Source organism: Cydia fagiglandana, chromosome 5 (genome assembly GCF_963556715.1).
Source record: "Cydia fagiglandana chromosome 5, ilCydFagi1.1, whole genome shotgun sequence".
In the NCBI taxonomy this organism is placed as follows: Eukaryota; Metazoa; Arthropoda; class Insecta; order Lepidoptera; family Tortricidae; genus Cydia; species Cydia fagiglandana.
The window spans coordinates 10,735,821-10,763,659 of record NC_085936.1 but is presented as its reverse complement, the minus strand read 5'-3'; the positions used below and the strand labels follow the sequence as shown (position 1 = coordinate 10,763,659).

The window sequence follows — 27,839 nt, the reverse complement described above, 5'->3', positions numbered from 1 at the left end:
GGACTTATCGTCAGATTAGTTAAATTTAGTCTTTAAACACTAAAATCAACCCCCAATATCTTAATCTGACGCGCTCGAGTATTTCAGACTATCCATTTTTTTTTACTAATCTGATCGTCTATCCTAGGCGCGCGTCACTACATATAGAGCTAAATACTTTACAAGGTTGTTCTATTAGGTCTAAGGTATCTCTCATATCTTAAACTGCCACGCTCGAGTATTGCCGAAAATTCCCCTATTCGCCTCCCTATCCCTAACTATAAGGTACTTAACCAAAATAATTTTTACAGGTGTCCAAGTGGCACAGACGGAAAACAATGTGAAACAGCTCCTGAAAGGTGCATTGGCAGCCCTTGCATGCACGGTGGAAAATGTCAAGACTTTGGTTCTGGCCTCAACTGCACTTGCTCTGCCGACTACACCGGTATCGGATGTCAATACGAATTTGACGCCTGCGAAGCTGGACTTTGCCAGAATGGAGCTACGTGCGTTGATAATGGAGAAGGCTATTCTTGCGTTTGTGCACCTGGTTTTAAGGGAAAGAACTGCGATGAAGACATAATCGACTGCAAAGAAAACTCGTGCCCGCCTTCAGCGACCTGCATCGATTTACCTGGAAGATTCTACTGCCAATGTCCATTCAACCTTACTGGAGACGACTGCAGAAAATGTAAATATCTTATTTTACTTATTTTTCCGTTTTTTTAAAGATACCTACTCGACCAGTGTTTTAAATACTTTTTTATGTTTCAGCTATAAGCGTGGACTACGACTTGTACTTCAGCGACCCATTACGTTCAAGCGCCGCTCAAGTAGTGCCATTTGACACTGGATCAACTGACAGTTTAACAATTGCTATGTGGGTACAATATACGCAACAAGATGAAGGGGGCGTTTTCTTCACGGCGTACAGCGTTAGGTATATTTATGGATTTTGTTTCTCTTGGACAATATTTTGATGAAACACTAAAAAATTGTCCTCTGTATTCCTTTTATTTACATTTTATATTTTTTCCAGCAATTCTCACATTGCCCTAAACAGAAGATCCATCATCCAGGCGCACTCAAACGGTGTGCAAGTATCTTTGTTCCCTGAACTTCAAGATGTGTATCTTAGTTTCGGAGAGTACGCTACGGTGAATGATGGACAATGGCACCATGTGGCTATCGTGTGGGATGGCAGTAACGGTGGTGAATTGACGCTGATCACTGAAGGATTGATTGCCAGCAAGATTGAAGGATATGGCAGTGGACGAACACTACCGCAATAGTACGTAAAACGGTTTGCAAATCGCATTTATTATAATAAAATAAAATTCTTCTTGCTTCGTTTGAATTTCACAGTGTATAGGTATGTATACTTATTCGGTTTTCATTTTCAGTGTTTGGGTTACATTAGGAAAGCCTCAATCAGACAATCCAAAGTCATATACCGAATCAGGCTTCCAAGGCCACCTCACTAAAGTACAAATCTGGAACCGCGCTCTAGACGTTACCAACGAAATTCAGAAACAAGTACGCGACTGCAGAACGGAGCCAGTCCTTTACAGCGGACTTGTACTCACATGGGCCGGATATGAAGATGTTATCGGAGGAGTTGAGAGAATTGTACCATCTCACTGTGGACAAAGGGTATGCCCCAACGGTTATACGGGTGGAAAATGCCAACAGTTACAAGTAGACAAAGAGCCGCCACGCGTCGAGCGCTGTCCTGGCGATCTGTGGGTAATTGCAAAGAACGGAACTTCTATCGTCAGCTGGGATGCACCAGCGTTCAGTGATAACGTGGACGTCGTTAAAGTAGTAGAAAAGAATGGTCACAAGCCAGGCCAGAACCTTGCTTGGGGAGACTATGACATTGCATATGTTGCTTACGACGCAGCTGGTAATGCTGCCACTTGCACTTTCAAGGTCACCGTTTTATGTAAGTACCACGAGTTTATATTTTATTTTATTTTACGTGCGTCGTATTCTCAATAAAAAATCTATTGAACCGTTGTAATTTTCTTCAGCTGAATTCTGTCCTCCATTGGCGGACCCGCTTGGAGGATACCAGTCTTGCCGAGACTGGGGTGCAGGAGGTCAATTCAAGGTGTGCGAGATTGCCTGTCGCGATGGCCTTCGATTCTCGCAACCTGTACCGCCATTCTACACTTGCGGTGCTGAAGGTTTCTGGAGGCCTACGACCAACCCGACTCTGCCAATGGTTTACCCTGCTTGCTCACGTAAGAATATTTCAAAAGTCATATTACGTTTATTTGATAATGTTGACTCTTGGTTGATAAACTTTTGAACTAATGTTAATGTTGCAGCGGCAAATCCGGCACAGCGAGTCTTCAAAATTTCAATGTTGTTCCCGAGTTCCGTACTTTGCAACGATGCTGGGCAAGCCGTACTACGGCAGAAGGTTCGCAGTGCTATCAACCAGCTCAACAGAGACTGGAACTTCTGCTCTTATGCTGTTGATGGTAAATATCAAATCCCTATACGTTTTTTCGTAGAAAAGATTGAACAAATCTTTTGGAAAATTTGTAGCAATAGAAATCGATCGAACTAGAAATTTTGTGGAAAGAGAAATCTGTATTCTCAATTTTCTTCTATTGCTTCATAGTTTTGGGTATAGACAGGAGTACCTACTTCTGTTTATACCCAAAACAATGTAAACAACTCTACCTACGTAGAGTTAAGGAAAATCTCTCTACTGGCTATGATGCTTGAGTGGTATAGTGTTATTTTTATCTTTTAATTCAGGTACTCGTGAATGCAAAGAACTAGACATTAATGTGAAATGCGACCATCGCGCCAACGTACGGCAAACGAGACAAGTATCTTCCCCTGCTACAACTACAGCTGAAGACACGTATGTGCTGGATGCTATCATTCCCGTCGAAGAGTAAGTTGAACATTCAATATAAATTTAAATAATCGCACATAGAAAGTAGATACCTTTTATCAATAGGTTAATTGTTACTTAAAATCTTCGGGAATAGTACCTATCAGGTGGACAAATTCGCAACTGGTCTAAAATTGTCCGCGTTCCTTCTTAGGTCATAAAATTGACTATTTGGAACTTTTGACCCGTGGCATTTTTTTCCACTTGCCTAGTAACCATTTTTAAAATCCTGTAGTCAGGTGTGGGAGTAAAAGGAGTACAAAAGAAATTTCTGAAAAGTATATTGATGTAGTGCACTAAACTAGAACCAAAAGCATGTGTTGCGACACATTTCTTACACAACATTCTAGTTACTTTAGAATAGACACTGTTTATACTTTCGATTGTAAGCACTATTAGATTAAAAGCATGTTCTTCCTCACTATTGCATGTTGTTTTCTTGCACTTAGGACTCGAAGCAATAGGGAGGGGCGACAAGTTGGTGATACGTACAACATTGAGATCGCTTTCCCGGCAGTCAAGTAAGTTTGCATGCTCCTTCACTTGAGCACAGATATTATACGAAGAGTAAGGGGAAAACCTTTAGAGGTGGATGAGATTTTGAGCCAGAAAAAAGTAAATTAATAAAATATTAATGTTTTATAGCGATATGAAACAGAGTTCATTGCAAAAATCTAGCCCATATCTATCAATTCAGACTTGTCGAATAAGGTTTATACATCATGAATATCATGATTTAACCGAGTAATTTCCTGACATTGCTAATTTAATTTTTCCAGCGACCCAGTAATCCACGGTGGCAACAACGAGCGATCCACCGTGCAAAGATTACTGGAGAAACTTATCCTCGAAGACGAACAATTCGACGTGCGAAACATTCTCCCGAATACTGTGCCAGACCCGGCTAGTTTAGAACTGGTATCCGACTACGCCTGTCCTATGGGCCAGGTCGTAATGGCTCCTGATTGTGGTAAGAATCATGCAATTCTCCTCTTCCTTACTTCCTTCATCCTCCGTTATATATATATATATTTTAGCCTGTACAGTTCGATCTGAAAGAACTAGGAAATCCGTACAACGATCTACCTAATCGTTTCTGAGAGACCGACTGCACTAAAATCTGATCTTCTATACCTGATGGAAAACTAGACATCATTAACATCAGGCTTACTAAATCAGCAACTTGAATATTGGAAGCTCTCAAGCCGCCCGAAGGCTTCTAATTCGATTTAAGGGGAACAATATCATATATAGACCGTTTGAGATCACTATTAAACGTGATCTCCAGGATTTTAGTTAGGTACATAATTCCAATTTAAATTCTGTAATTGAATTTGGTGGGAAAATGCCGATGACAGGGTCGAGTGGAGAAAACGAGGGGAGGCCTTTGCCCAGCAGTGAGACACAAAACTAGGCTAATAAAAATTAAATCAAAGCTTCATCAATTTAATGACAGGCCGCAAGCCTCTTTAATCGATGCGACTGCGAGCGTTACTACGTTGAGCTGGGCACTCTTTTCAGAAGCTTCACACACAGTTGACTCTCACTCTTGAAAGGTGAGAATTCGTTATAAAATTGTTGTATTCCTTCCAGTGGCGTGCGCGGTCGGTACATACCTGGACGCAGCCAGTGACAGCTGCAAGCCGTGCCCATCAGGCACATACCAGTCGGAGGCTGGCCAGTTGCAATGTTCTCCTTGCCCCGCTATCGCAGGACAACCCGGAGTCACGCAAGCAACGGGGGCACGAAGTGCGGCGGATTGCAAAGGTAAGTGAAGGTTTATTTACAGAAAATATATAACTACAGCTTGGCAAAAAAGAGTAGAAATTAAAAAGTGGCAACACTGTAGTGTTGTCCCGTTTTCTTATATTTGTTGGATTGAAAGGGACGACACTACAGTGTTACCACTTTTTAATTTCTACTCTTTTTTGCCAAGCTGTACCTACTTGCACAAATGTATCTAAGGACCTGATTAACCATCGTGCTAACATTGAAATCTCAACCATAGCACTGAAGTTGATGATATAAGGAGTAAGGACATAAATCGAAATCAAATCTAGACTACCGGTTAGTACTTAATGGGGTTTTCTAAAATATGGTAGCAAGGGGTCCGAGCCAGTCCAAAACGAATGCCACAAAGTTCCAATAACAGAGTGACAATAATAAATTTCGCTGGGGTATTGATCAATTAGTAGTGACCTCTGGTAGTGGACATGCGGCAATTTTGCTCAAAAACCAAAAGAGAAAATTATCACACTTATTATAAATTGTAACTTATATCTCCAGATACTTAATCAATATTCTTCAACTTTTCAGAGCGATGCGCCGCCGGTAAATACTACGACGCTGAAGCGGATCTGTGCCGCCCTTGCGGCCATGGTTCCTACCAACCACGTGAAGGGGCCTTCTCGTGCTTATCGTGCCCGAGAGGACAGACTACTCGCGCTACTGAAGCCGTATCCGCGGCCGAGTGTAGAGACGACTGCCCATCAGGTATGTACTCAAGGAAGTATATATAGTCCTCCTCGTCGTTTTTGATGACGGCGACCCTAAATAAACATCATGGACGTTGTCTAGCGTGAGCCTTTATGTGGTTGGCCAGGCCGAACTTGGTCTTGAAGTTACTCTATTGCACGTGTGACAATAAAGTTATCCAGCTTCGTTGAGCGTGTACACGTAGGAGGGCTTAGGTCTTTCTTTCTTTAATTGGCGTTTTGTGTCTAAGCTTGTGAGGCGGTTATCCTCAAACAATTTTTGAGTACTTCTGTACGGGGAATTCGCAGCAAGCACAGTCATTTTCATAATGGATCGTAGTTTATCAACTGCTTTCTACCCCATAGAAGAACGCCTCAATTAGCAACAAGGAGTCACTTCGGAGCTTTTACTGGGATATTCCCCTAGATTTCTAAAGGTAACGACTTAGATAAACCAGAATGACCTCGAGATCCATATCAAGTATGCGCGCGTAATCAAATATCGCACTTATAATGGAAATATGTATAGTCCAAGTCAGGGTTGTTCTTTCTACTTTGATGGTTAAGTCACAATCGATTTTTGCACTTGATTAACAAATGAACTTTGTTTAGGCGAACAACTGGGCAGCGACGGTGGTTGCGAGCCATGTCCGCGAGGCACGTGGCGCGCGCTGGGCAGCGGAGCGGCTTGCGCGGCCTGCCCGTCCGGCACGACCACGCCACAAACCGGCGCTTCTAGTGCTGACCAGTGCTCACTCCCTGTATGCAGAGCTGGTATGTCCATGTTTGAGATATGAAGCGACGATGGCCGCGCCGCACTTTGACGTGCCCTTGAAATTAGGCAGACAACATACGAAAACAGGGGTTTCTATGTAGTGCTGACCAGTGCTCACCCCCTGTATGAAGAGCTGGTAAGTCCATGTTTGAGATATGAAGCGACGGTGGCCGCGCCGCACTTTGACGTGCCCTTGAAATTAGGCAGACAACATAAGAAAACAGGGGTTTCTATGTAGTGCTGACCAGTGCTCACTCCCTGTATGCAGAGCTGGTAAGTCCATGTTTGAGATAGGAAGCGACGGTGGCCGCGCCGCACTTTGGCTTGCCCTTAAATTAAGCAGACAACATAAGAAAACAGGGGTTTCTATGTAGTACTGACCAGTGCTCACTCCCTGTATGCAGAGCTGATAAGTCCATGTTTGAGATATGAAGCGACGGTGGCCGCGCCGCACTTTGGCGTGCCTTTAAATTAGGCAGACAACATAAGAATACAGGGATTTCTATGTAGTGCTGACCAGTGCTCACTTTCTGTATGCAGAGCTGGTAAGTCACATAAGTATACCTATCAGTACACTCACATTACGGATTTCGCCTTTTGAAAAAAATCAGCTGACATCTTTGACGATTGCACGAAGCAACATATTTAAGAATTTAATAACCTAACAAATTTCAAGGGACAATCAACAAACATTATCCGACCTAATCCAACTATACAAATGTAATAGTCTAATAGTACTGTGCAAAATAGAGAAACCTTGTGTAAAATAATATAATGCGGTTGATTTTCCGACCTAAAGGAAGCTAATAGCAAATTCTGACAAGCGGAACTAGTTATGTTGCGGTGAACACATATTTCCGTAACTGGGATCCCGAGAATCCCGGCATAGGGGTTGCCTTTACTAAAGAGTCTATGCTTTATAACTATACAATGTATAAGTAGGTACCTACATAATATTCACGATCGCTGCCCGAGGGGTACGGAACGTATATTATAAACTCGTTTAAGATGTTTACCACGTGTCTGTTGCAGGTAGTTAATGCCTTGGGACATTTGTAGTTTCTTGCGTTGGGTCTGTTCCCCCATGTACCCTTCACGGATTTGAAATATTACATGAACTTTATACGAAAACCGGTCTAAGGAATTAAATTACATGTTAGGGAAACAAAAATCTTTTACGACAGATTTTATATTCTACTATAGTGCATTATTAAAATTAATGTTCTCTTTTCAGGTTCGTACTTAAACGTGACTCTGAACACATGTATCCAGTGCAAGAAGGGAACATACCAGTCGGAGGCCCAACAGACGGCCTGCGTGCCGTGCCCGATCAATACCAGCACGAGAGGACCTGGAGCTGTGAGTATTTAGCCCTTTTAGGAATCTTTATCTTTGTGCAAATTGAAAAATTGTGAGTTTAAGTCTCGCTTGCGCCTAATAGAGTAATAATATATCTACGAAATGATGTAGCTTATATGATACGTTGCTAATGGATGCAGTGATTCGGCTCAAAGAATCATTCAAGCCAATATATCAGCTGAAATACTACTGGGGAGTAGGTATAGGTACGCTGTTTTCATACGCGCACAAAATGTCCATGCGTTAATTACCTAGACTTTTCCCTTCCTAAAAAAAGACGTAAGATTAAAAGCAAAACATACGCTATAATACATTAAAATAAAGCCAACTGAGAAGTATTTTTTCAAAAGGACCAATTGTTGTATGGTGTCCAAAGAGAAATAAGCCCTTTTTAAAAGACTCCTCAACTGCATTCTAGATCATTCTATAACTATCAATATTGAAACGATATTCTAAACATTACAGACATCACAAACGGAATGTACGAACCCGTGTGAGATGAGCGGCCCAGAGATGCACTGCGACACCAACGCGTATTGTCTCCTCATTCCTGAGACCAGCGAGTTCAAGTGCCAATGCAAGCCTGGGTTCAACGGCACCGGAAAAGTTTGTATAGGTAAGAAAATTATTAAGGTAAAATCCATCATACACCCTAGCCGCCCAGACGTCAAAACTTGCCAAGACAATTGCAATTTAGATTTGTCAAATTAAAGATTCAAAATAGAATGGAATGGAAGTCCTTCTTATAGGTCTCTGGGCGGCTAGATAAGTATGAATGATTTCTACGCCTAAGACATCTGTTAAACAAAAGCCATTGTTTATTTTATGCGAGCGGTCAGCTTCTGTTTATGGCGCGTGCCAAAGTAACAATGTCGTTTAAAAAGCGCCTGTATCGTAGTAGTATTAAGGTTCAAATACCAAAGAACATAAATTAAAATACATAAATAGATTTATTATATTTGACTATTTGCGACTTGATTTGTACATAAGGTGAGTGGATCTATCTAACCGTGTCAGCACTATCGAATGGTGCTGTTAATCTGGCGCTATTAATTACTTAATAAAATTATACAATGACGACTAAAATATCGTCCACAGATGTTTACTTAAATTGTACGTAGGTAGATATAGTACGCCTACACGACATATACAACTCAAAAATAAACATTAAAAATAGATTCACTAATCAATAATTATTAAATTTACCAAGTTACGAAAATAGTAACTCGCCATTGAATATCTTCGCGTTATTATTATTAGTTCATACATGATTCAAATTTCAAATAAACACCCGAAATAGAAGGCGGCCTCATAAACTTTCATCTCAGTAATTACTTACTTTGACTTAACGTAGGCGTACTTCAAAGAATGTACTTCCCAAGTCACTTTCGTGTAAGGCTCAATGATTTCCCATGATATGTTTAACTTGTAAAGGTCATACCACAACGAACCTCAAGAATACTGATACAGTCCAAAGTTGCGTAAAGTTTTACCACGTAGTACCACTTCATAAACTATCTGCAAAATAAACCTATTTCTAAATTTTTTGCATGCATGGCTCAAAAGTTAGAGGGGAGTAGACACAATAGTTTTGTCTTTCGGAGCGATTATTTCCAAAAGTATTTACTTAATCAAAATGTAGTTATTTATGATACAAGTGCGGAAAAGAGGAAATTCGAAACGAGTGGCGATAAATTAAAGCACGACCGAAGGGAGTGTTAAAATCGACGCGAGTTGGGAATTACCTATTCGCACGTGTATCGTACGTACAACGTTTTACAGTACATACGGCCCTTTAAACTTTTAACATATGCACGAAAAGTGCTCTTTTCCGCACTAGTGTGGAAAAGTAGGACCATATGTACTGTAAAAACGTTTTTAGCAACCATAATCTTATTTTTAAAATCCTATCATATAATGTGCCGTTTGTTGAATTACTTACTAACTGCGTCCTTTAGTGTCCACGGAATCCCTAAATATTTGCTCCTGTATACTTACTGTTTACAATCTACCACCCAGTGGCGGATTTGCCCTAAGGCACAGTAGGCCCGGGCCTAGGGCGGCAAGATATTTAGGGGCGGCAAATTGTGACAAAAAATTCGCTGATGGTAACAAGAAATAACTCAAAATGTAATCAATATTATGGGTGCCTTGAAAGGGGCGGCTACAGGGCCTGGGGCCTAGGGCGGCAAAGACTGCAAATCCGCCACTGCTACCACCTATGTTTTATTGTTACCTCTTCTTCCTTGCACGCTCTGCACATGCGGCTGTGTTTTATATAACCTTTATTATTTACAGACGTGTGCCTAGAATTCTGCGACAACGGCGGCGAGTGCGTTAAAGACGCGCGAGGCGAGCCGTCCTGCCGATGCACGGGCTCGTTCACCGGACGCCATTGCAGGGACAAGAGTGAATTCGCGTACATCGCCAGCGGAGTCGCCGGCGGCGTCATCTTTATCATATTCTTGGTGCTGCTTGTATGGATGATCTGCGCGAGGTGAGTCTAGTTCAGAAACATGTAATTAAATTTCTATGGGCAAAGAGAATAGATAGTATGGCTATTGCCAAAGTAAATTTTGTAGTCACAGTACATCTACTGCCATCTATCGACACACGATTAAAACTTAAAATAAAATTGAAAGTGTATAAATTAATCAAAATATGTTTACGGATAAATGATTTTTAATTTTTATTGTTCCATACTAACCCATGTTCTTTCACTGATATGTGTTAAAATTGTTAAATATCAAACGTGTCGTCAACGCCATCTAGCTGAGAATAGGCCAAAGGTGCAGTGTGCGCCATCTATTCGAGAATGACTTTTTCTTGATTTCCGAGGCACGTTTTTTTCTTACTTTATTTATCTTATACGGAGTTATTATATCTCTGCTATGGGTACCTCCATTGAACTTTATTTTCACCGACTTGCCGATCCTCGAAAAATTGTCACTTTACACGTTCTAAAAGAAAAGTAGGCAAACAAAACTGATTTATATGACGCCGACTGATAAACTTCAATTCTGAAATATAAATAACACTTGCACTGCGTGTGCTATCAAAATTATGGCAGACTTTTCTTGTTCTGACTATACCAATTCGCGTTAAAATTCGAAGTAAACTCCGGGGGTGAAATACCTGCCACTTAAATGTACTTTATAACAAATAATTTGATTCGCCTCATTAATTTATAAATAACGCATTAATTAAGAAAATAATTAATTAATTTTTTTATTTATTTATTCACATGGAATAAATAAATAAAAAAATTGCATCGATACGTACCGATCAAATGCGAAACCACCATAAAGAAAGAGCTTAAACCCAATGTAAAAAGAGCGCAAAAAATAGCTTCGTTGTCGGACAGCACCATACGACTCGATACCGTTTTACAACGATTGCGTTTCGTATCGAATTTCCGATCGCATAATTAAGTGCGCCACAGACTGGCAGAATGCGCTGCCTGACATCCAAACGGTTTCAATGGCATTTGTACGTTATCGAACTCCAAATGTCTACCGAAACCCGACAAATGTAACAATCATTTGTGTGATCGATGTAAGTCGATTTTGCGTAGATATAGGAGGGTCCAATTGCTTTTTAGATACTTACCTACCTTAATTTAATCAGGAAAAACAAGGAAATTTGTTAGGCAAGCAGCGTTCTTCCACATGTACCTAACCGAATACATAGGCCCTCGTAGACCATTTCGTATAAATATTTAACGTTAGGTACGTCCCCTTCCCACGCAGAGACACGTCACAAAATAACTAAGTCTCCTGGAATCGAGCAAAAAGTCAGAATTTGTACGAAGAGTTTGCTTTGATTCGATACACTTTCGTAGAGATGTTATTGAATTTTGATAGCGTTTTAGGTTATTTACTTAGTACCTACCCAGAAGTACAGGGCCTTCACTAAATCTCCACCCAATAACTTGAAATGCCATACAATTCAGTAAATTCGTCTAAAATGTGTCCAAGATGGTTAAAACGCTCGATTAATGACCGAAGCGTACTTGTTTCATGCGATTTGTTCGTAATTTCTGAACCTTTCTTAAACCTTTTTTCCAACAGGTCGACAAAGAAGAAGGAACCAAAGAAAACGCTAACGCCAGCCATCGACCAAAACGGATCTCAAGTGAACTTCTACTACGGAGCCCACACGCCATACGCGGAGTCCATAGCGCCCTCCCACCATTCCACATACGCACACTACTACGACGACGAAGAGGACGGATGGGAAATGCCAAATTTCTACAACGAAACGTACATGAAAGAGAGTTTGCACAACGGAATGAACGGGAAAATGAACAGTTTAGCGCGATCGAACGCTAGTATATACGGGACGAAAGAAGATCTGTACGACAGACTAAAGAGGCATGCGTACCCTGGTAAGAAAGGTCAGTAAGTTTTGGCACATAGATTAGATGCACCTCTATGTTTTATTTGCAGCTTTCGCACGCTAAAATGCTGGTTGGCGTACATTTGTTTAAAAGCCTTCTTTAAAATATTCATAAGTACCCTGCTAAAATCTCATTGGCAATTCAACATTTTAAAATAATAGATTATTTTTAAAACCAAATATGAAGCATTAATATTCAAAGTACGCATTCACAGCATTACCTATAATGTATTAAAACTATTAACAGTGCAAGAAAAACATTGCTATTTATCGCTCTATTGAATACTGTCTAATCTAATCTAACCTGCACTTGTAAATAACAATGGCGGCACTAATAGATAACTTAATAAAAATAATGTGGCAACCGACTTCCATTACGCAAACCTACAATCAATATTTGAGAATTCCTCATGTCGAGGAAAAACATCATAATCTGTGGGACGTAAATAGTTACGTCATTAAACAATATAAGGGCAAAAAAATTATATCCAGTGTCGGAGCGTCCATAGAACTGTATTCCCATCGGCTTGTCTGATATTTAGGCTTTTGGGTCATTTTCTTTAAACTTATGAAGCTAAAAGGAAGGGCAAGTCAGCTACGGCTTGCCTACGAACAATCTAGACGCGCCGCCACTGTAAGATATGGATATAAATTATTCTGTTATGTTTATACTTGTCAAATAAATATTTGCTAAGTACCTATGAGTAGGTAGTCGCAATTTTATTGGAAGTCAGTCAAGTACAAAGTTGGTTTGCGCACAGCACCGTAAATAGTTTTCTGTCTGATCTGCGTCAGAAATTGAGTCACCCGTTGAACTTCATCCATTTTGTTACATCAATAACAATCGTTATCAGTTGACGAGTGTCAATTTTTGAGTATGCACAAACAAGCATGCTCAATGACTTATACATAATTAAAGACGGGCCTTACGGGCACTAAGAATGGTGCTATAGTGGTGTCACTCTCGAATTCGAGCCTGACACTAAAAAATGACCCTGTATAATTAGGGGTGAAATGAAAACCAGCGCTGTGACAGCTAGTCTGTAACACAGCAAATGCTGAGTCCATCCCTATTGTCACACTATTGGTTGTTTATAAGTTTTATAACATAAGAACGATTAATGTCAAACTATGTTAATTTCATTGTTGCTGGTTCAACATGTAGGTATTTGTGTATTTTTTGTTAGTTTTGTTTTTATCGTCTTTGTTTTCTTGTATGTGTGTGGCAATAAATAATTCTTATTCTTATTCACCATTCTTAGTGCCCATAAGGCCAGTCTTTACGAAGTAATATATAAGTCAATGAGCATGCTACGATAAGTATAATAATATTTTATAATTATGATGCAATGCTAACCGTCTTGTTGTCTTTTCAGATAAGAGTGACAGCGACAGTGAGGGTCAGTAAACATTATAAGGACTGCGTTATGTCGTATTCTGGTCAAACTACATAATACTACGTACTAGTTTAAATTCTCGGTGTATCCGAACAATAATAGTCAATATTATTGAACTGTATAGACTTGCAATTATTGCGTGAAATGACCGACGAGTTGTAGAATGTTGTATTCAGTTAGCTTTAGTTTTTAGTTGTAATTTTTATTAAAAGAATGTGTATTAACACACTCACTGTTTAATAGTTACAGCCCCACCAAATATATTATTATAATTTATGTCACAAACCAGTATAATGGCGCACAATAGTGATTTTTACGCAAATGGCTTTACTTTTTTTTTCTCAAACAGTGAATGTGTTGATGTCCTGAGATTATGATCAACGAAGGAAATGCTCAAATAATTTTAGGCGATCACTGCCATATCCGCGAGCAGGCTTTTGTAAATTGGCAATTTCTTTAACAATACATCATTATTAATTCCCAAAATATCAAATGATATTCTTGTATATAATGCAGTTTTTTTGTATATTTTGATATCGACAGAAATATTATTGATACATTATGTTGACGATTTTAGTCAAACTGTTTTTGTATTATAAACTGGACTGTATTTTCTACCTTAACAATGAGTATGAATGTGTGTGTGAATGTGTACCTTTATTACGAGTGTAGTGTACAGTATGATTTTTATGAGAGTATTGAGAGTAGCGAAATAAATATGTAAAGTATAATATCATGGTATGCATAGTGAAACAAATAAATTATTATTATATCAGTACATTATGTATAATTAAATCGGTTACTAAATACGTAATATCCATATTCACAATGAGATAAGTACATTGTAGGTACCTATACAAATGACGCTTTAAGGTGTGAATATTTTAATCTTATTAGGGAAAGGTAATTGATGTTATCTGACTTAGAATAGAACTGCTAGATCTGAACAAAAAGGGTATTTTTAGTAACTTTAAAATAACGGCCAAGATATTAATATGATCTGGTTGCATACAACGTAATCCTAAGCAGTTTTGTATTGTTTTAAATGTAGTCCATCTAAAACCTAAAAGAATAACCATATTTTAATTTAGTCAAATTATTCATTTATATCTTAAATGAAGTACCCAAAAGTAAAAGAATACTCATTGAATCAATCGTGAGAGGTCGATATACATCCATCACATTTTATTACCACATTTAGTGAATAGGTACATTAACAGTAAATATTTTTTACAAAAACTTTAATGGTGTAATAAATTTTATAAGTATTTTTTAATTTTAGTTTTTTTTTGTAATCCCTTTAAATCGTATAACTCCAGTATTTAAATAAAAAATTATAAACTAAAATTAGTAAAAAATAGCCACAACCGAATACAGAACCTCCTCCTTCTATGAAATGGAAGTCGGTTAATAAAATATAAATACACTTCTAGCTGATAATCAAAGTTCATCTGAGGTAAGAGATTACAGAAATTTCAAATAAATCTGGTACTGTGTCAAATGTCGGGCGATACACTCTGACATCTGACACGATCACTTAGTGCCACGCCTCGATTCGTGGTGGAATACTTTCAGACAATGCTGATAAACAGGCCAGACGTCATTATAAAGGTGATGATAAACAGACGCGCATGAAACCAGAAATTTATTTTCTAGGATAAGGCTGTGTTATACCCATAGCAAATATTTTGGCAGTCCAAGTGGCTAAGAAAAATGACAAATACTTCAACAACACTCCTATACATTAAAAAAATTGTTTGCCCCCTGTTTATTGCCAAAAAATGTAGATCTCGTAGAAGTTTAAGTTTCCAATTTAGGCTATTAAAGTAAGTTTCCATTTCACTATAAAATAGAGTTAGACCAAGGGAAGTCTACAATGATTTTAATAGCAAACGCAGTGCAAGTGTTATTTGTAGGGTCATAATTTCATACAAGTTTGACACTTGCACTGGGTGTGCTATCAAAATTGTCGCAGACTTGTCTTGGCCTAACTCTATAGGTACTTACTTATTTAATTTCTCTATTAGCTTTATTGTGTGCATCGTAAATCCCTGAATGCAACGTAAAGGGCAAAACGTTGGTGCAATTAAAATGTTTAAATTAAAACGAGAAAATTTATTCAATATGTTACACATACACAGCCAATCAATAACTCTAAATACAAAAGATAACATTAAAAATAACTCTAAATACAAAAGATAATATCAAAAATACTATCAACTATCAAATATATACTTTAAAAACTACTTAAATAATTACTTGGAGTGCTTACTGTAGAACTCCTTCATGTACTTCGCTAAAGCCTCCACTTCCTCAACAGTGACGGCATTGTACGTTGACGCCCGTATCCCACCGACATCCCTGAAATCAGACTCGTTTTAACGATTGTGTGATGATACAATTTGCGGGAGGTCTAGAATTACAACTATTACAAGCCTATCGTTGGCTTATATATCTCAGCCCAATAAAAGATAGAGTTTCTGTCGCGTCGTACGAGGGAGTTAAGAGGCTGGTCCAGCAAAGAGAAGATTGGCGATTAATCCACCGACAAGAGCATCTTCATCATAGCTCTTAAATATTGATGATGATGATGATGATGATGATGAACTATACTTTATATATGTCATTTTTGAATGATATCTAAGAAAAAGAAAATCAGCTGAGATAAGCCCTTTATAGGTATCTTGTGTATTGATCAACTATCATATATCGTGATACAGAAATAAAGTCTCGTTAATAATTGCAATGTAAATTGCGATACATGTCGTAGCAAAGAGATTAGCATGATATTGAAAAGTCATGTTTTACTTTAAAACTCATTGTTGAATGTCCAGTATGAATTATTGTTACAAATCTGCTAAAAACCGGTTGTATACCAGTTCCATAAGATAAAGTGCTAAGTATAACGCTACGTCTTACGTAGGCGAACAACGCGCGAACGCGGCGCGGCGCGGCGCGGCGAAATCAATCCTTTGATGCCCATAGAAGTGTCCTACGTAAGCGATCTCGTTGCGAACGCGGTGCGGCGCGATTTGCACGCGAATGTCAGGCGGCGCGGCGCGGCGCGGCGCGGCGGCGGCCGCTTTCGCCGCGCCGCGCCGCGCCGCGTTCGCGCGTTGTTCGCCTACGTAAGACGTAGCGTTACACTACAAAAATAAATGTAACACCGCTACTTGGAGATAACGCCTAGCAACAATAGAATCATTGTCTTATCAGTCACCTGATGTTTTTAAAGTATTCAGCTATTTAATATCTCGTATTATATCGATTTACCTTTGGATAGCGCAATATCGTAAATATTTTTTGGAAGGAGGTACATCATTTATACAATCGTAAGAAACTCCGAGATTGCCGATACCAAAAGGGAATTAATTACATTTCCGATTCATTCTTGTGTAGTCATTTACCTCTATTTTACAGCTAATTGAGCTGAAATTAGGTACATAACTAATTTTTCACCACACCAGCTCGGAAAGGCTTACTTTGCACTTCAAAAACTGATAGCAAATTTGCATTTTATTCACATGTGAGGCAAAGTAATCAAATGCAAATTTTGAGTTGTTTTCTTATGTTTGTTGGTAGAATTGACTTTTAAATGATGATTTTGGATGATAAATATTTAATAACATACATTTGGATTTGATTTGGTTTGATTTTGTTTGATATTTTACATTTGATATTTGCTTCGGGTTGGTGTGGTGAAAAATTTTGTGTTTCACTCGGGGACAAATTTTGTTTAACCCTCGTGCTTTGAAACCCTCGCAACGCTCAAGATTCCATTTTTCGAACCACTCGCTACGCTCGTGGTTCAATTTTGGAATCTTTCGCTTGCTCGGGTATCAATATTAGCACGAGCGGTTCAACAACAACTTTGCCCCCTTGTAAAACAAATAACTATTGTAATGTACCAGAATTTCCGAACCGACACGACCTTCAAACCTTCATGAAAATAGCGCATTCCCATTTTAAACGCCAGCAAGCACTTACAACCCCTCTGGTGTAGATATACATGGGAGGCGGTAATCACTTCGCCCATCAGGCGATTCGTCTGCCCTTTAGCCTATATCATTAAAAAAAATAGTAATAAGTCATATTCACCTGTGTCCCTTAAGCTGAATCAATCCTAAAGCCTCGGCCCCTTTCAGAAACTCCTTCTCCAAAGCATCATCTCCTTGCGGGGAGCCGATCCTGAACGGAATGTTCATTCTACTCCTATCCTTCTTGGCCACTGGGGCATAGTAGAAACCATTGGACTCTTCGATGATGTTATAGATAATAGAAGACTTCTTGGTAGCCAGCTCGGCCATTTTATCGAGGCCTCCGTTCCTCTCGATCCATTGGAGCACTCTACCCATTATGTAGATGCTGAAATAATATATAAAATTGTAGTTTTAGCACCTATCGACCCTGGCAAACGTTCTGTCTGCCTGCCCGACCCCGTAATATCGCGAGAATAGGCCATATAAATAAAATAAATACATCTTACATAGATCAACCTAGCCCCAAACTAAGCAAAGCTGTATGCATTAAGTGCAATACATAAATAAATGCCCTTATTGGGATTCGAACCGAGGACCATCTTCTTCGCAGGCAAGGTCACTACCCACAAGGCCAGACCGGTCATCATTATTCTAGCAAGTACTCTCTATTTAGGGTTTTACATGTCCACATAAAAGTGGAATTAAAATGGGCGAATATTGAATAAAGATGACTGGTTTCTTATTACAAAAGCAAATTTTCCGAGTTTTACGAAAAGTTAATATTATGAGGGAATTTGCCGAGACCCAATAAAGAGATAAGTTTGTTTTTACTTTTTTTTTGTTGTTTTGTATTTTGTTATGTAAACTTGTTTATGTACAAATTAAAGTGTCATACAATACTGATATTGTTCCTTGTATGAGTTGTAAGGCAATTTAAAGTAAAATTGTTTGCGTTTACAATGTTTACATCTTAAAAAGTGATTCAACGCCATCTGTTCAGCTAACCATGTACTTGAGAGAGACAAGGGGTTCGAATACAAAAACTACTTAGATCACTTACGCAAACATAGGTGGCGTGTTAAGGATAGAGTCAGCTTTGGCGTTGACGGTCCAGTCAAGAATGGAGGGGCATATCGGGAGCGCCTGGTTCAGTAGGTCTTCTCTCACGATCACGAGAGCTACGCCAGATGTACCAATGTTCTTTTGAGCGCCTCCATAGATAACACCAAACTAGAAAGAGGGATATGTTATTTAAAATAAAGCATGACGTCGAAGCGTCGCTCCGGTACGAGAGCGGGACGTCACTTAATACGAGCATAGCGCCGTTTCGCTGATCACTGATCATCTTACTGATGAAATCAGTTATTACCTTGGAAACATCAACTTTCTTGGACATAAAGTTGGAAGACATATCGGCTACTAGCGGTACTCCTTTTGTATCGGGGATGAAGTCAAATTCAATGCCTGAAAGAAAAAAAAAGCAAATTATTAACAGAATTGTAGCAAAAGTTTATTTATTGCGGAAAGGTTAATGTTTAGCAGCCTCTACCACTCAACTAAAGACATGTCAGATGAGGGTTATTTGATGCTTTGGAGTAAAACCCTAATGAATTCAAAGAATATTTGATATTTAAAGTTAAAGAACTGCCCTACAAATATCTCCTAAATAAGGACAAGTTATAAGAAAGCGACCAACTTTTTATTTTTGTCAAAGTGACTTACACCCTAACTCAGTAGCGTTGGTCGCTTTCTGGATTGATAAAAAAATTGAGTTGGTCGTTTTCTGCATAACTATGGTCTGTTTCTGGATGTACCCAGAGTAACACACTTCTTAAACAGGGCCATATTACTAAGTGTTTTGATGCCAGATATTCTTGAGGTAGGGTATTTCTTTACACACCAGTGTAGTTTCAACATTGAGTATGCAATGTAATTTGTTTAAGTAAATTGAACTTTAACCAGGTTTGTTAACCCCAACATTTTGTTAAAATCACTTTTTAGTAGTATGGACTCTTAGGGTTCCTGTGCCCACCCTGTTCACCTTGTTGCCAACCATAGTTCTAGATCAGCAGTCGGCAACCTGCGGCCCGCGGGCCGCATGCGGCTCGTGAAACTGTCACTTGCGGCCCGAGTGCTGCCTTGGCTATTTTGTATGTAATAGTGACAAACGACAATGTCTCATAAAGTCATAAATATTAACAAAGTACGGCCCGCGTCACCTCCTTTAACTACTATGTGGCTCTTGGCTGCTAAAAGGTTGTCGACCGCTGTTCTAGATTATCAAGATCAAAGCTTGACTATTCGTATTTTATGTGAACATTGTACTAAGTTTATCTGCTAATTGCTAGTCCATGTAAAACTACAAACTATAAGCCTCTCTCTCTCTCTCTCTAGCCTTTTTCTACCCTTCGGGTGTAGGCCTCCTTCATTTTACGCCATTTGTCACGGTCTTTTGCAACCTGGAGCCACTTCTTCCCCGCAGTCCACTATAAGCCTAATGTGTCCTTAAGAATCTTGTAGGGGCACTGTAATTTGAATTGATGTAATAATTACCATGTATAGTCTCATTTGTGCAGATGTGGACATAAGAAGCATTGGGGTCTAGCTTCCATGTAGACTGATCAGGGATTTCCGTGTAACGGTCAGTAGGTGGAGTTACGATGTTCACTTTTCCATACTTCTTAGCTTCTTTGGCGGCCTTTGCTGACCAGGCACCTGTGAGTAGAAATTAACTCATTTAAATTTTTGCAATTATATCTTAGTTTATTTCTTATTATTACAACATATTGGATGGTTTACGAGTCGCGGCCATACAAACGAAGTTACACTCTCATTTTTAAACAAATTCTAAAGTCTAGTTGAAATGAAAGAAAATATAGCAAATGAAGTTATGTAACTTCGATTTTACTCTTAATCTGTAAAGATTGTAAAAAAGATCTTGTAAATAAACAATGTGTGGTACCTATTGTGAAATAACTAGGTAGGTACCTGTAATAACATAGTCGGCGGTTCCTGTCCGAGAAATCAGATTAAGAGGGACTGCAGCAAATTCTCCTTGTCCACCTCCAGACAGAAACAGAATTTTGTAATTTGCTGGCACATTCCTAAATAAAACAGAAAAGTCATGATAATATTTTGTGTTATGGCTCCTTGAAGGTTTTGACGATTCCGCCAATATCGTGGTTGGATAAGCCACAGTCAGTATATATATGATTTTACAGTTTGACGATACTATTATGGTATAAATAATAAATTATTACATAAAAATCTTAGTTCTTTTAACAAGACAACACGTCAAAAGATTGTCAATTCGGTACTTCCCGCGCAACTTTTTAAAAACTTTTTTATTTTAGTGATGTAATAATACTTGGCAATTTTTTGTAATCGGTTAATTTAATCAATGCGAAGTTCGTATTATTTAAAAAAAAAAACAATTATGCTTAGGTATCTGCTTTTTGTTTTTTATTACGTAGTAATTAGTAATTTTACTTTCAAAATGTTGTTACGATCAATGGGTTAAGTATAATAATTACTCGAAGTCAAACTCATTTTGTTTTACACAGACGAAATAAGAAAAACGTTTGTAACTTTCATATTGTTTACTTACAGTAATCGCCTCACTACCGTTTGAATTTCTTTGTTTAAATTTAAATAAGTGGCGGTCCGATGGCTTGTTTCCAATAAACTTATTCCTGAGTTTTCGTAATTTGTAAGTTCTTTCTTGATGATGTCGTATACCTTTAAATGTAAAAACACTGCTTAATAGGTAGGTAGATATGCGGTTGACAACATTTTTGCTACACAGCAATTCATTCAGGCTTAATAACATAAATACTACTAAATAATTGATTATTTTAAATGACATATGCTTATTTTTTCTAAAATACGTACTTCTTCTGGCAATTTTGCTGGACCAGCACCGAAATTATGTATTTTAACCATGTCTGGATAGTTTAGAATTATTGAAAGAACAAAAGCACAGCTATCACTTCCGAGATATCAACTGAGACTGGCCTAACTTGTTTGTCCTGTCCCTCTTTCGTCGCGCCTCTCGCCTGATAGTACTCAATTGGCTCGGCTCATTGACCAAGTGTAATTTTATGATGCGCTTGCGCTTGTTTGTTACTAAGTATACACGCCGAGCTGGATCAGCCAGATATGATGATAAACAATATGTATGTTGTTTATTATATTGACAAGGGCGGATTTCCATCACAGTACGGGTAAATCGAATTATCAGCGATGTTAAAATATATGAATAAAATAACAGTAAGAATATGAGCGAAACACTTGCCCTTTCTAAGGGCTTATCTCGAACACCAAAATTCGTAAATTTCGACCAAATATCTCTGTCACTCAAATTACGCCTTGATTGGAGTAAAAGAGAAAGATCTCATTCATTGGACGCAGTAAGTCACAGGTCGCGTGTCTTTGTTTGTAAATAAACAAAGCCAAGGTGTCCTTCCTTTGGATGGAATTACTTACAAGACATCTGCTGCACACTTGTGCGCTTATTTATACCTGCTCATGGTAGGTACTCATCCTCAACATTTGGTTCCAGTTGATAACAATCGTAGGAGCCGTACTGTACGTTTGACGTTGTTTCCTCAAAATATTAAGCGAAAAATTAAAGTGATTTCATCGAGTGTCAAGTTATTACTGTATCTATATAATGAGTGGTAAAGGCAGGAAAAGACAAAAGAGCATAAGTGCGTTTTTCTCTACAAAAAAACAAAAAACCGACGATGCAGTTGCAGATACAGGGAATGGGGTTGAATTTGGTGGTGTCTCATGTGCATCCACGCTTGCGGCAACTACACCAATGCCAACAAATCGGCCGGCAGTATCAGCCTCGACTTGTTACATGTTGCAGGAACGAGATATAGGTGAGTATCGAAATCTTTGTGTATTTCCATATTTTGTGTAGCGCTATTAGAACAAGTCATGTTTGTATTTTTACCAATTATATTTAAAAAAACAATTTGCCTTATTTCTCCAAAATTATGGACTTTTGAAGATAAGGTTGTGTATTTAATAAGGTTCCTGGAGTTCTCATCGATTTTTGACAAGTTTTGAATCGAATCTCCTACATTTGCACTACAAATAGATTTATAAGACAAATAGCAATCGGTTCTTCAATCTTTTATCTCCATTAAAAAACCGGGCAAGTGCGAGTCGGACTCGCGCACGAAGGGTTCCGTACCATAATGCAAAAAAAGGCAAAAATAAAACGGTCACCCATCCAAGTACTGACCCCGCCCGACGTTGCTTAACTTCGGTCAAAAATCACGTTTGCTGTATGGGAGCCCCATTTAAATTTTTATTTTGTCTGTTTTTAGTATTTGTTGTTATAGCGGCAAGAGAAATACATCATCTGTGAAAATTTCAACTGTCTAGCTATCACGGTTCGTGAGATACAGCCTGGTGACAGACGGACGGACGGACGGACAGCAGAGTCTTAGTAATAGGGTCCCGTTTTACCCTTTGGGTACGGAACCCTAAAAAAGAAATCTTATATCTCCATTCTTGGCTAACCGATTTTGGAAAAAAATAATATTACTTATTTATTATTATTTTTTAAAACAATGCCTAAAAAAACTCTTTTTTCGTAACTAGATTGCTGTGATGGATTACCTTACATATGCATACTTACCTTACATATACGAAATCTACATATTTGGGATCGTATTTGACGTCTCGAAAAACGTATCTAGGATTTTAATTTTAAACTAATTAACACAAAAGTTATGACCAGAAGTTTTTTGGCCTAACATTGTTCAACTTCGATACCAAGTATCTTGGACAAAAATTGTATATTTCTTTCTTTCCGTCTTTTATATTCGTTTCGCTGCGAGCTGCGAATAAAAAAGCAGTATGTACTTACTTGTGTATAAAGTAGGTACTGAAGTAGAACTGTATCACTTTGTAATATTGAAATATTTTAAAATAAATTAAATGAAGTTATTTTCTAATTTGCTTTCTTGGGGTTAGATATGAGGATATCATGTATCATTTGTGTTATAATGTAGGTACAAAAAATAAATCAACCATATAGTATCTGAAGGAGCCCAAACTTGGTATGTTTTGAAAATTATTTTTGTTTTAAGTAAAAAAAAATAACTGAAATGTCATGATGTGTAATATTTTTAGGATCGCCTCTAAAAACCCTTTCATATAATACCACACACGATAGGTTACTAAAAAAAAATTCCATACAAAAAAAAAGAGACGGCAAGTCAGCACTCCCCTCCTAAGGGATTTTTTTTAAGAACTGCCGGTCAAAAATTCTGTTTTGACCTCCAGTATGCGGGTGCCAAATGGCTACGTATACGTACGTATGTATCGATTTGCGGTTTTTCTTTGAAATTGGGCTCGTATAGCTTCCACTACTCGCCACGCCGCGCGTCGCGTGCGTCCAGTCCGCGACCTTACTTTGTTGATATAAACTAATACTTACTAATACTTTTGTGTAATAATACTTTTTAATAAACCTAATTAATAAAGACAAAGATAGTTTATTATTCAAGTAGGCATATTACAATGCGCTTATAAATGTCAAATAAAGCTACACCAGCTAACAGCTACATATATGAGCTAAAGTTACAGACAGCATTTATTTACTATATAAAAGTATATAGAATAATTAGTACAGCGGGTCATTTAAATATGATTTGAAGCTCAAATAAGTTTGTACTAAAACATATACCTATAGGCGGCCGAATCAGCAATTTTTCTAGTATCGTGACATATTACAAATACATATATAATTCAAGTGAACAAATATCACTATACATACATTGAATCGAAAATAAACCTTAGTAAACATAATTGACACAAACAGCTGACATGTAGGAAGTGACTTCTATATATATCTAAACGGCTAATTATTTTTATTTTTAGGTACACTACTAAACAACCAGCAGAACGGTTTAGTTCTTACGGATGAAGAAAGGTACCAGTGGTTGAAATATACCTGGCAACCTACAGCAGACTTTAAGTTTCCACTAGTGCGTGAGGGAAAAAAGAACCGCTCTTTTCAAATAGGCTGGTTAAAGGGACATGAATGGCTTGCATACAGTAAAATTGCTGGTGGCGGATTATGCAAAATGTGCATTCTGTTTGGCCGACGTGAAGCGGGAATAAATGATATGAAGCTGGGAAGATTGGTGTCGGAACCACTGCTTCGATACAAAAAGGCCATCGAGACGATCACACACCACGAAGGTACGAAATATCACCAACAGAACGTGGTAGCCTCTCAAAATTTTTTGGATGTGATGGAGGGGAAATCGATGGATGTTGTTGTGCAAATGAAATCCCACGAAATGAAAAGTATTGAAGAGAATCATAAAAAACTTATACCCATTATAAAAACAATTATATTATGTGGAACGCAAAACATACCCTTAAGAGGTCACAGGGATGACGGTAGTTTAGAATCGGAAAGTTCTGACGGACACGGAGAAGGCAACTTCAGAGCGTTGTTGAAGTTCCGAATCGATGCTGGAGATGAGATACTGCGTGACCATGTAAAAACGTGTCCTAAAAACGCTTCCTACATTAGCAAGTCGACACAAAATGACTTAATAGAATGCTGTGGGGAATTAATCAGCAACAAAATAGTGAACAAAATTAAAAAGTCTAAATATTTTACCATTATAGCTGATGAGACCACGGATGTTTCTATTTATGAGCAACTAGCCGTTTGTATTCGCTATTTTGATGTAGATACAAATGAAATACAAGAAGATTTTTTAATGTTTGTCGAAGTTGTTAAACTTAGTGGTGAAAATATTGCTCATCATATTTTGAAGGCGCTGGAAAGCATTAATCTAGACATTACGTTTTGCCGGGGTCAAGCGTATGATGGAGGAGCCAACATGAGCGGTAAAATACAAGGTGTTCAGGCACGGATATCCAGCATTCAGCCTTTAGCCGTTTTTACCCACTGTGCAAGCCACCGACTCAACTTAGCTCTCAGTACAGCCTGCACCGTACCCAGCATAAGAAATGCCGTAGGAGTAATCTCAAGTGTAGCAACTTTCTTTCGTGAGTCAGCTCAACGAATACATCTCCTCAGAGAAGAAATGCAAACTCAGCTGCCTCAGGAAAAACAAAATATCTTAAAAAAAATGTGTGAGACCAGATGGGTGGAAAGGCATGAAGCGGTTTTGACATTTTTGGACGTTTTGCCATGTCTACCTGACATTTTGCAAAAAATGGCTGATCAAGGAAACAGGAGTGCTACATCTCCATTTTCGTTGCTGCAATCAATAATGTCGTCAGAATTTCTCATAAGCCTGGTAATCCTTTCTGATATTTTAGGAATTACGCTGCCATTATCGCGATCATTACAAGCGACTGAAATTGACATAATTTCTGCAGTTCAGCTTATCAATACCACCACAGGAAGTCTGCAGAGACAACGTGAAACTAGCACGACCTCATTTAATAAACTTTTTAATCAGGCTGAGGCGATCGCAAACGAAATTGGTGCAGAAATCACGGTCCGCAGAATCACCGGCCGTCAAACAAATCGGCCGAACATTCAGACCCAGTCAGTTGAAGAATATTATCGACTTTCGGTATATATTCCGTTTTTAGACTATTTGCTAAGCGAAATGTCATCCAGGTTCCCTAGGCTCCGCTCCAAACAATCGGGCAGTTGCAAAAGTTGTTGTCCCATAACTTCAGCGATGAAGATATAGAGGATGTTTTGCAAGGCGCTGAACTATATAAGGATGACCTTCCTTGTTTTTTAGCTTTGAAGGGAGAGCTAAAAATATGGCAGCAGATGAGAGAAAATATTCCAAAGACTCCAGCAGATGCCTACAAGCGAGCAACGGTTCTACCGAATATTAGAACTCTGTGTCAATTGTTGTGCACGTTTCCTGTGACCACTAGCACTGCCGAGCGATCTTTCTCCACCTTACGCCGCTTAAAGTCATATCTTCGCAGCAGGATGACAGAAGAGCGTTTAAATGGACTGGCTTTAATGCACATCCATCAAGACATTGCGAAAAAAATGGACGCTAATGAAGTGCTGGACATCTTCAGCAGGAAACATAAAAGAAAACTATCATTTTTAATTATGTAAATCTTCTAAATGATCATTACAGCCAGTCCATTTAAACGCTCTTCTATTTATTTCTTCTTCTTTTATGTAAATATTTTTTTTACATAATTAATAATGATAGTTTTCTTAATAAGTACTGCAAGTTTAATAATTATATTTTTATTAATTTTAAGTAAATTTTTGCTGACATATATATGAATGATTTTTATTAATGGTTAGATTTTTTTTTCTTGGAAAATGATTTATTTACATACAATATATATACAGTGGTACTACTAAACGTACTACTAATGGTTAGATCAATTTACATAAAACTCGTGATGATAGTCAAATTTTTAAAGTAAATGTAAGGAGAAAATGTATTTGTTTTATATCAAAGTGTAAGGCTCACCCGGTATTGTACTATAATTATCCTAGCTCTAAGTAGGTATATATACTGTTTTGCATGGTAGATTTTAATGAAAATTGTACTCTAACATTATTTTTTAAGTCCAGTTACTAACACTTATATGCGTCTTGCCTGAATTAAATGATTATTGAATTTTAACTAAATTTTTATTTTTAACAGTTATGGTTGATTATTTTTGCCCCTCTACTGCTCCATGTGCCCCTCCCAGAACAAAATCCTGGATCCGCCCTTGTATATTGATGTGTAAAATATCAAAATAAATGAGCAAGTTTATTCTTTGCGCACAAGATAATAGATAAAGATGCTGATTATAATATATTAGATACCTTATAATAGCGATATCCCAAAAGTTTACTATACAGGCATTTCATACATGTCTATCAGGCCGGGGTAATGTAATAGCTGCAATAGAAACACCCACGAAGAAATTTAAGTGTCACCTATATACATATAACGGTTTTAGAGATAGAGTCCGCTGACAGACAGGCAGACAGACTCATGTACGGACAGCATAATTAGTTTTGGTTTGTTTTTCCCTTGGGGTACAGAACCCTAAAATAGTAATTTGTTTTACAAGGGGGCAAAGTTGTTGTTTAACCGCTCGTGCTAATATTAATACCCGAGCAAGCGAAAGATTCCAAAATTGAATGATTCGAAAAATGGAATCTTGAGCGTTGCGAGGGTTTCAAAGCACGAGGGTTAAACAAAATTTGCCCCCGAGTGAAACACAAAATATTTCACCACACCAACCCGAAGCAAATATTAAATGTAAAATATCAAACAAAATCAAACCAAATCAAATCCAAATCCAAATGAATGTTATTAAATACTTATCATCCAAAATCATCATTTAAAAGTCAATTCTACCAGAAAACATAAGAAAACAACTCAAAATTTGCATTTGATTACTTTGCCTCACATGTGAATAAAATAAAATGCAACTTTACTATCAGTTTTTGAAGTGCAAAGTACGCCTTTCTGAGCTGGCGTGGTGAAAATGCAATTACATATCTGAGACCGCTAGGAGTTTGCTAGTTACTTTTTATCAGGAAAATACAGCAACACTGGTGAATGATTG

The 27,839-nt window shown here is 38.1% G+C and overlaps 2 protein-coding genes across 2 annotated transcripts in view; one reads left to right on the top strand and one right to left on the bottom strand.

Moving 5' to 3' along the window:
* Positions 1 to 14,572, top strand: part of LOC134664457 (uncharacterized) — a 119,018-nt gene extending 104,446 nt beyond the window's left edge. The window contains exons 20-36 of the mRNA XM_063521117.1: positions 291 to 670; positions 754 to 919; positions 1,019 to 1,270; positions 1,383 to 1,924; positions 2,013 to 2,225; positions 2,313 to 2,468; positions 2,752 to 2,893; positions 3,343 to 3,414; positions 3,673 to 3,863; positions 4,487 to 4,660; positions 5,210 to 5,386; positions 5,980 to 6,141; positions 7,377 to 7,501; positions 7,967 to 8,117; positions 9,800 to 9,998; positions 11,572 to 11,897; positions 13,276 to 14,572. Coding sequence (XP_063377187.1) covers positions 291 to 670; positions 754 to 919; positions 1,019 to 1,270; positions 1,383 to 1,924; positions 2,013 to 2,225; positions 2,313 to 2,468; positions 2,752 to 2,893; positions 3,343 to 3,414; positions 3,673 to 3,863; positions 4,487 to 4,660; positions 5,210 to 5,386; positions 5,980 to 6,141; positions 7,377 to 7,501; positions 7,967 to 8,117; positions 9,800 to 9,998; positions 11,572 to 11,897; positions 13,276 to 13,307 — 3,460 coding nt within the window. The 3' untranslated portion in view covers positions 13,308 to 14,572. The remainder of the gene's footprint in view (positions 1 to 290; positions 671 to 753; positions 920 to 1,018; positions 1,271 to 1,382; positions 1,925 to 2,012; positions 2,226 to 2,312; positions 2,469 to 2,751; positions 2,894 to 3,342; positions 3,415 to 3,672; positions 3,864 to 4,486; positions 4,661 to 5,209; positions 5,387 to 5,979; positions 6,142 to 7,376; positions 7,502 to 7,966; positions 8,118 to 9,799; positions 9,999 to 11,571; positions 11,898 to 13,275) is intronic.
* An 824-nt stretch (positions 14,573 to 15,396) lies between these two features.
* On the bottom strand, positions 15,397 to 21,324 carry LOC134664473 (probable phosphoserine aminotransferase). The gene is made up of 8 exons (XM_063521144.1): positions 21,168 to 21,324; positions 20,884 to 21,014; positions 20,265 to 20,380; positions 19,830 to 19,991; positions 18,646 to 18,740; positions 18,337 to 18,506; positions 17,395 to 17,661; positions 15,397 to 15,657 (listed from the first exon to the last, which is right to left on the bottom strand). The coding sequence occupies exons 1-8, from the start codon at positions 21,216 to 21,218 to the stop codon at positions 15,552 to 15,554; spliced, it is 1,098 nt and encodes a 365-aa protein (XP_063377214.1). The 5' UTR covers positions 21,219 to 21,324; the 3' UTR covers positions 15,397 to 15,551.
* Between the last annotated feature and the right edge of the window lie 6,515 nt (positions 21,325 to 27,839).

What these genes read in the sequence shown, in the direction of transcription:
- LOC134664473 (XM_063521144.1), bottom strand. Translation starts at nt 21,218, where the DNA reads ATGGTTAAAATACATAATTTCGGTGCTGGTCCAGCAAAATTGCCAGAA. An exon ending in CAGCAAAATTGCCAGAAGAA is followed by an intron (nt 21,015 to 21,167) that starts GTACGTATTTTA and finishes TTACATTTAAAG; the next exon opens with GTATACGACATCATCAAGAA. An exon ending in AGAAAGTTGATGTTTCCAAG is followed by an intron (nt 18,507 to 18,645) that starts GTAATAACTGAT and finishes CCCTCTTTCTAG; the next exon opens with TTTGGTGTTATCTATGGAGG.